This window comes from Ylistrum balloti, unplaced genomic scaffold, assembly GCF_031769215.1.
Source record: "Ylistrum balloti isolate Yb309-2 unplaced genomic scaffold, AGI_CSIRO_Ybal_v1 Utg369730, whole genome shotgun sequence".
In the NCBI taxonomy this organism is placed as follows: domain Eukaryota; kingdom Metazoa; phylum Mollusca; class Bivalvia; order Pectinida; family Pectinidae; genus Ylistrum; species Ylistrum balloti.
The window spans coordinates 2,275,857-2,285,355 of NW_026781945.1; the positions used below are offsets into that span (position 1 = coordinate 2,275,857).

At 37.8% G+C, this 9,499-nt stretch overlaps 1 protein-coding gene across 1 annotated transcript; it reads right to left on the reverse strand.

Moving 5' to 3' along the window:
* Positions 1-1,704: 1,704 nt before the first annotated feature.
* LOC132565641 (uncharacterized) lies at positions 1,705-7,832 on the reverse strand. The gene is made up of 2 exons (XM_060230335.1): positions 6,137-7,832; positions 1,705-2,759 (listed from the first exon to the last, which is right to left on the reverse strand). Exons 1-2 carry the CDS (start codon positions 7,830-7,832, stop codon positions 1,705-1,707), a joined length of 2,751 nt encoding a protein of 916 aa, XP_060086318.1.
* Positions 7,833-9,499: the final 1,667 nt, after the last annotated feature.

Sequence of the window (9,499 nt, forward strand, 5' to 3'; positions counted from 1 at the left end):
AGTAGTTACTTGTTATGGGTACATCTTCAAAAAAATATTCTTACACTTTGATAGAATAGGCACGTTCTACAGACAAAACCTGAAATACTTGGCATGGCCCTGTGGACTTGTATCAGATAAAACAATTTCATCAAAGCTTGTAAATGTCTTTAACAGCATTCAATTTTCAATTTTAAGTGCAAAATCTGTTTTGTTCTCCAATAACCATGGCTATTTCAATTTTCCACCTTGTTGCTGAAAGGTATTAATAATCAAAACATGTTCAGAAAGTCCCTACCACAGAGATTCAACTTAATATTATAAGGATAAAAAAAAAGACATTTTAACATTAGTGTAAAATTTGCAGCACAAAGCTGCTGAGGACCCATTGTTCAATATATAGGTATATATGACGGGCCTTAAACACAGTGCTGAGAGCCATAGTATATAATATACATAGGGAGGGCCTTCTACACATTTAAATACATGCATAAACTACACTTATCACAACCAGGTAATGTGATGGAATTTTCCTCAAAAACAAAAAAATCCATTCCTTGTACAGAAGGTAACATTCCACTGGTGACCTCCAAGTGACCTCTGTGACATCAGATAAACTGCCATCAGAGAGGGTCGCAGCTCTGCACACAAACCTTACACACCATACGCAATGGTACAGCAAGTTTCCTTCATGGTAACGCTGCAATGCAAGTGTTTGTTACCATTGTCTGCATCAAAGTCGTCCAAGAATTGGTCCATATCAATTGTCATCATTATATGCCAACAAAAATAGAATCAACATCTGTGGTACCACGCACCAGCAATATATTGTATAATATATAAATGTTTATTTCACACAAAAAATGTGAAAAGTAGAATATAATGAATAGGAATGGTAGAGTGGTCTTGGACCAGATGCGAGTAGACAACAAACACAGAACGTCACTGCCGCAGTTCCTGCAGGCTGTTATGAGAAATGCTGGTGTCAGGTGGTTTGACAAAACATGATACTAGTAAAAAGTTGATTTGTGAACCATTTAAAGTCTTTGGAAAAGGCATATATTTGTTTTTGAACACTTTGTGCTCTTTGGGACAACATTGGCATTGTTTCAGTGACTGGATGTGAAATGATCTTTAATAAGGATAAATGATGAAATGAAACAGCTATTTAAGAGTTACGAAATCTAAGTAACATAAACCATGACATGCAGAAAAAAGTGCAATTTTGGCGATAATGTTTGTGACGTAAGAATCAAATATATATAGGATTCAAATAAAGGCTAGAAAATGCATGTGTTGGTTTTAATTCCCATAGAGAAAGTGTCAGTAAAACAACACCAGAGTTGACCCATTGCATTCTTGGTTTGTAATGAAGAGATGATAAGCTTTCAGGCAGGTTGATATGTTTGACATATGTAGATGATTCTGCCAATCATCATCATCATCATTTGATAATCACTTATTATATTTAATTGTGGTGTAATCAATTCGGCTTCAGAACACCTTTGCCTGTGACATTTTTAACCCCTCGCTATTTTTGTGACTTTAGTAATCATCCTATGATTGTTTTAAGTAGTTTACCATCCACGGGGTGGTCACATATTAAAGGTGCATGAGTAGTCCGATGGCACATCCACACTGAGACAGACTGATAAAACATCCTCCCAAAATGGCTGACAAGGACTTCAAATGTCCATTCGCTTCTTAATATTTGTGACCTTGACTTCACTCACTCATCTCCTCCTCTTGCATATTGCTTTCTATGACATCATGCAAGAGTTCATCCACCGAGTCCCCATCAGCGCTGATTCCCTTCTCTTCGAAATTCAGATTTGGAACCAGAATACTAAGCATACGGACCACATTCAGTCTTAGTGTACGGAGTTTGGACTCATGCACACAATTAGCACATTCTCCAGTGCCCTTCTCTGAGCACTTATGATCCTTTTCTGGGCGTTCTCCTAGTCCCGACATCTCTAGAGCCTTTAGAGCCTCAAGGTGACCGTTGTCACGGAGAGTGTGACTTGGCATGGCCTTCTTGCTCAGATCAATAGCACCATGGTTGTTGATGCCACTCTCCTCCATCTGATTGTTGCGAATTTCCTGTAGTGGCATCTGAGACTTGGTGGTACTGTTTGTGACCAGAGGCAGTGGCTGCTCCTCCACCGGGGCTGGTTGTTGATGCACCTTAAACTGTGGTGGGAAGTTACTCTGAACAAAATTGGGTGAAGGAAACCCATTGGCATAGTAGTTGGGACTAGATTTTTGCTGCATATTGTGAGGATGTGACTGTGGATTCCGTTCCCCTCCAATGTGGGTGGGGCGATTCTCCTGCTGAAGATGGCTTCCCATTTGCTGCTGCTGTTGTTGTTGCTGCTGCTGTTGTTGTTGTTGGGGAGACATCATCATCTTCTGCATGGGAGAAGTCATTGGTTGACCTTGACCCTGGTGATTTGGAGAGGTCATGACCTGTGGATGCATTGAAGTCATAGCATGTGGATGTGGTGGCATTGGAATATTGTGTTGTGGCATCAAGAGTGACTGTTGTTGATTTCCATGGTTATTGTGAACATTGTGTGGCATCATTGATTGCTGTGGTGAGATCTTGTACATGTCTGGTATGACCTGGGTCAAATAGCCCATGCCACGAGGAGAACGGTTTCGCTTCTCCTTGATGTAGTAGGACATGATACCATCGTGTTTGTTGATGATATGACTCTTTAGACTGTGACTTTGGCTGTACTGGACTCCGCAGGCACCACAGATATATGGTCGCTCCCCTGTAACAGAGAGGTACACAAAACTATCAAGTCTGAATGTATGAATGTCACTTATTAAAACTCATAGTAACAGGAACATCCAACATAGTGCTGTATTTGTCCTGAAATAAGTCCAGGAGGTCAAAATATTATCAACTCAAAGTAGAGGCCTATCATAGTCAACAAGAGGCTCAATGGACCTTGTATGTATATATACCAGCCAAATATCAAAACATTCGGGCCAGTGTGGGAAAAAAATACCTTTGGTTTACTATTGATTTCTTCATGCCCACTAAGTTTGATCAAGTTTGTGATAATATCCTTGATGTTCAAATCATGATTGGGACATACCATGATGACAAAACTTAAATATGAAAAAATCAGGAAATATTTGTAATAAAATTTTGAATGAAAAGCAACTTATACAAAAGCTCATCAACAATTCAAAGCAAAGAAAACAAAGTTTATTCCACTGAAATATTCTTTAACATATCCTCATTTTTCTAAAAACGTTTTAATTAGAGTATGCAAATATTTTAGATTTACATTTTAGCTTTAAACAACAATGGTACTTATAAGTATCTTTTGGACAGTGAGAAATACTACAGCGTAAACTCTCCATGGTAAAAAAGCATGAATTTAAAAAGTACAAACAAACCAATTTCAGGTCCCATACTCCTCCATTAAGGAAACAAAATGCTTTAAAATCTAACAAAAATGTGTTATCACATCAGTGTATTAGCACATTTCACTGTACTGTTTGGAGGCTCTGATGGGAAATAACAGTTCACAGAAAAAAGGAAGTGGATGTCAAATTACCTGACCCGATCCCCCAGTGGAAATTTAAAGGGTACTCGATTTTTCAGGACGCACTATCTCCGTAAGTGCAAATTAACCACCAGGAGATACAGAGGTTCTAAGAAGCCAACTTAAGATTGACATGTTTTAATGAAAACCTGCTAGTGATGCACACCGAGCTTGCAGTAACTGCAGCAGCAGAGTAAAAACAATAGAACAAGGCTGCAATCCGCTCTAGCTCCATTGTCAAACCTACAAACAATAGTTTCCCTGCACATAAACCCAGCAGAGGAGCACCAAGAGCATTAGGGTTACTAGGGGTGATGGATTCTTGGCTTTTAGTTAGGGTCTCTTCCTCGGGCACATAATCAATCTTAGTGACATCAAACACTGCAAGCAGTTTAATTACTTTACTTACTGAGGGTGTCTTAGCATGTCTAACAAATGAAATGGCCATATTTCAAGATCCCTGTTTCAATCAAAAGACATGGCGCTAAGACCATGAATACCATCCACCTCTAAACCTTCTTTGCTAAACACAACTCTTATCAAACACAGAGAAATGCACCATTGTAATTAAAATATTTTAGAGTAGCTGCAGAGTTTGAGAAAAACATGCTTGGCAATCTTCCAAACTCGAGAGCAATTAAAGTCTGTCACATTTCCCTTCGATTGAATTTCAGAATAGTGTAATTACTGAATAATAAGCCAAGAGATCTAACAAGCAAGAGTTGTCTTTCCTTACACTTGTACCAACAGTGATGAAACGTGCATCATGAAATAAAATGAAAACAATACTGGTTTCACTTGTTAACTTTTTGCCACCATTAAATTCCTGCAATCTTACGTTAACCAGAAACATCAGATCAAAATACCTCTCTGCAAGTTTTATAAAATGGAGAAACCCAGTTTTTCAATTACATTTCTTAGACAACTAGATTATCCAATCTGTTTTCTGGAAACATATCATGATTTAAATTAATTTCAAAATCAATCAAGTATTTCAGATGTTAATAAATGGTTAAAATTGTAAGGAATAGAAATTTGAATCATAATGCTACTCTTCTCAGATAACTTTTTAAATGTTAAAGATTTTGTTTGAAATTTTGTTTGGTTTTCGAGAGAATAAATCAAATATTTTCACAACAACAAAATAATCAATGAGATGGTCATTACAACAACGTTATAATAAATGGGGTTTAATTATGAACTGAAAAGCCAGTGGAAGGAAACACCAGTTTCATATCCATTTCTAAAGAACCATTATTAATTTCAAACCACACAGCTTTTATTGAACAAAATGAGAACGAAAAGAAAACACTGGCCAACAAAATCCACACAAGATTTTCTTTTGATTACCAAACCAATTTATCATTGTTTTAAACAATTGAGTGTCTTTTTAAAATTCTTTTTAACACCTTTGTAACAAATAAATGGCCAACTTAAACCTTGATACAGACAAACAGATCTAAGATTATTGAAACATCCAGTATCACACCTTTTATCATAATCTTTGGTTTGAAGCCATTAAAACAGGTGTCAACAACAAATATTGGAATCCCTTGACAAAAGTTTAGACAAGAAATCTGGGAAATGGTGTTGTTATATTCCATATGGAATATCATTGATAAACTGATTCAACAACTATACATCAGAATTTGTTTAATGGCTTATCATCCTGTGAACAGCGAGGGCCCTATTTAGGTAGTTATCTTGCAGTAGTTGGTGCTACCTCACTGAACAACATACAGGAGGCCCTCACATGCCGTCCTGAACAGTCAGGGTAGTGTCTTCCCCAATACACAACCATGACAGCATAGACTGGTCCACTTCTCAGCTTCCTGAGAAACATAGACAGCAATGGGTAGGGTTTATCAAACCACATATCCCAAATCTTCCCCTGAGGTTATGACGGCTAACGTTGAGCTATCCTTACCCCTCAGAATCTCATAATTAACAACCAGACTATAGAAAATCCTAGGAAATTAGGACTTCTTACCAACCTTCAAACCATTATTCAACAATAAAACCACCTAAACCAGCACTTAAGCAATGAAGACAATTATGAAGTATCATTCTTTTGTGTCCTACTCATGACATTTCAGGAAAGCCACACTATAATCATAACATTTCAGGAAAGCCACACTATAATCATAACATTTCAGGAAAGCCACACTATAATCATAACATTTCAGGAAAGCCACACTATAATCATAACATTTCAGGAAAGCCACACTATAATCATGACATTTCAGGAAAGCCACACTATAATCATAACATTTCAGGAAAGCCACACTATAATTACATAGTCCCTGCACTGACCTATCACCTGTAGATAACCTTTATGAAAAGATCTTAGCTGTAGCTGGGATAGACAATGAACTTGTGTTAGATTAATGACTTTGACAATTCCAAGAAATTTATGAACAAAACAAGTCTGAAATAAACGAACTTGACAATTTTTGGAAGTTAATCACCTTGACAACTACTTGATGCTATTCAGCTTAACAATTCTAAAAAAGGACAAAGAACCAAAAATCATTGAAGGCGTTTGTTCAAAAGCATCTCGATTGTCATTGCATTGACCAGTGTGCACTTACCGGTATGAATGCGAAGATGGACGTACAGGTTGCTCTGGTGCTTGGTGGTATAGGGACAATGTGTGCACTTGAAATACATGTCATTGCTATCTGATGATTTTCTCCTCGCTGTGCTCTTTCCATGGTGGGTGTTCTCGATATGGTTTTCTAAATTCTTTTGGCGTCGGAATGTCCTTTCACAGAACTGGCATTTGAGATAATCCTTCTCCACCTCTTGTGATGTGGGAAATTTGCCATCAAACATCGGAAGAAAGTTTGGATTTAGATGATGTTCCAGAGGACTTGGAGGAAACGGAAACAAGGGAAGACTATTGAATGCTCCATGAAACCAATTACCGTTCTGTTTTGGAGTATTGAAGTCTTGTGATTTGTTCCCTCCTGTGATCTCGGCTACCTTGTCCATGATAGCATTGATCTGCTGTCTCTCAGGGGACATATCTTTATTTTCACAACCATCTTTGCTGTCTTTGCCATTTTCTATTTGTCGCATTTGGTCTGGTTGGATGTTCTCTGTATCTAAGGAAATGCTGCCATTTTTATAGGACATACCATCCAGACCGTTCATGTTCCCATTAGTTGTGGGACCACTACTAATACTAGGTTGCCTGTCATTGTCGCTGGCCTTCAGGCCTGATATCTGCATAGGAGCGCCATCCACTTCATCCTGCCCACACCTCATACCACACATACCATCCCCAAGTTTTGGGTCACCATTGTGCATGTCCATGGAGATGGATCCATTGAGGGTGTCCTCTCCATCATCTTCTTCCTCTTCTTCACTATCACTATAGTAACCATTTTCCGATCCTTTCATGCGTCGCACAATGTCTTCGATTGTCTGTTTACGTCGGGATCGATGTTTCTCTGGAGTCTGACAAGGGGACTGGTCTGATCCACTATTTTGATCCATGCTATCGAAATCCATTTGCTTTGGACCACAGTCAAACCTTCCATGGTCCAAATCGAGCTGTTTTGGAGACAGCTGTGGTGGGCTGTTTTTTGGGGTGTTCATGCCTTTGAATGATAATACCTCATTTTGAGGAATATCAGAGTGGTCAATGGAGGGTGGGTTATCAGGACTAGGTGTCATCATGCCCTCTGGTGGCAAAAGACGATAGTCATGAGATGAAGTACGTAGTGATAGATTACGATTATGCTCATAGTCGAGTGAGCCTCCTTTTGGGGAGAACTGATCCTGTTGCTGCTGCTGACGTTTGTTACACTCGCCCAAATTTGACCTTGGAGAGATGTCCTGGGGGCATGGTTTGTAGGAATCATTTGACCTTGGTGAAACATCTGTCAACAATGGCTTGGTATAGTCATGTGATGCAGAACGGGGTGATATGTCTTGCTGCAAAAGTTTGTAGTCGTGCGAGGCAGTGCGCGGAGACACTTCCTGGGGAAGCAGCTTATAGTCATGTGGGGATGACTGAACAGATGGATCTGCAGTAACCACACAAGGGTTCTGAGACTGGAGGTCCACCACCATGCTTGGTGTGGAGAATCGCGGACTAGATTGTGGTGGACGAGAGGGGCTGGGCTCGGATCTCACAGGCACACAAGGTATCGAAAACGTTTCTGGAGGGCTTCGTATGTAGGAAAACTTCTCCAAGTCACTCTGGGTTCTGATGCACGAAAATGTCTCTAAATCACCTTTTGCAGGACTTCTGATATAGGAGAACGGCTCAATTTCCATTATAATGAGACATAGTCAACAAGTTGTGGTCCTCCGCGTTCATTCATTTCTGTAAAGATACAATGGGAAATTCCATGTAAGGTATAGCATTTAGACAAAATACAAAACATCGTGTTTAATTAGACAATATCAGTATTCTTTCATATAAAATTGTTCAGTATTTCATATAAAATTGTATCAATTCCATATGGAAGATTTTAAGGAATTAATAACTCTGGGAAAAACATACGCAGGAAAATAATTTTTACAGCATATTTATTGAAACGTAAGAAATAATTTACATGTACTTCAAAATCAAAATTTAATAAATACCTTTATAAACTATAAAATAAACTTTGATAGCATTAGACTTCAAAAACATTACAATTTAAAACTTTCCCATAATCAGAAGTCAAATAATTGTGTCACAAGATTGAAAGTTAATTGATTCCAGAGAAGCCAGTGGGGTACTTGTATGAAAATCAAATACATGTAAATGACTCCATATAACAACTACAGTGTCAGTTCAGTCACTTTCAATTTTGTTAAAATATTCATGAAGACCGTTCACTAATGAAGCCATGAGAACAACTACAAAATACAGCAACATCCATGGCTTGAAAATCCACGAATTAACAAAATAGAAACAAAAAAATATCATTTCAAGGCAAGCTAATTGAAATCCAAGCTTATTAAGGTTGGAATGTTGTTTTTACAAGGACTTTTAAATATGGTCAGGTTTTCCAAAACTTGAAAGTAAATATAAAATATTAGATGTCAAGTGAATCAACAGCAATATATGTGATGGAAAAATGAACATGAAAATGTAAGATTTTACTTACAATATGTCAAAACAATCCAAAAGAATTTAGTAATCCAACCTGATGAGAAAATTTGTAGCGAATACGCCAGAATCTTCAAACTGATACTACAGTGATGTAATATGAAGAATGATCTTCAGAACTAAGTAGTGTATTGTAAGGCACCATGGAATCTTGTTAGTAAAGATGACCATATATAGAAGTGATCTGTAAGTGACTAGTTTCCAACTCATACTAATGATTCATGTAGATTGGGTACGTGTGATTCACTTTTTTTACAACAAAGCCTGCACCACCAGTAATTTTCTATGTATCAATGTGTCATTTATACACAATGTTGTTCTGAGTTGGCTGCTGGGACAGATCTTTTGTCATCACCATATATATATAGACCAAAATCATTTAATGCAATATTTTACTGAAGCTAAATCCACAAATACCAAAATCATTACAAACCAATACAAACAGTGGAGACAATGAAGATAAATATTACACAACACATGTATTGCATAATGATTAAACATATTTATATAATACAATGTGAACATTCTATATCAGTGCTTTTTTATTATCGAACACCAATATTTTATTTACCTAGTATCAATAGCGCTATCATCTGCTATTGCAGGCAACACACATCTAACAGATATATATTTAATGCGTGAGACTTAGTCAGGTTTCCTCCGAGACTGGTCTATTAACCTCTAGGGACACGACTAGCCACGATTTGTTACCACTGAACGCACAGAGCCTTCATCTGGTCCTAACCCTGGCACAATACATACATGTGGGTGACTTCAGTTAAAAACAACGTCATTACATTGTTGATGCATATACAGTCATTTCAAGTATGACTGTGGATGAATC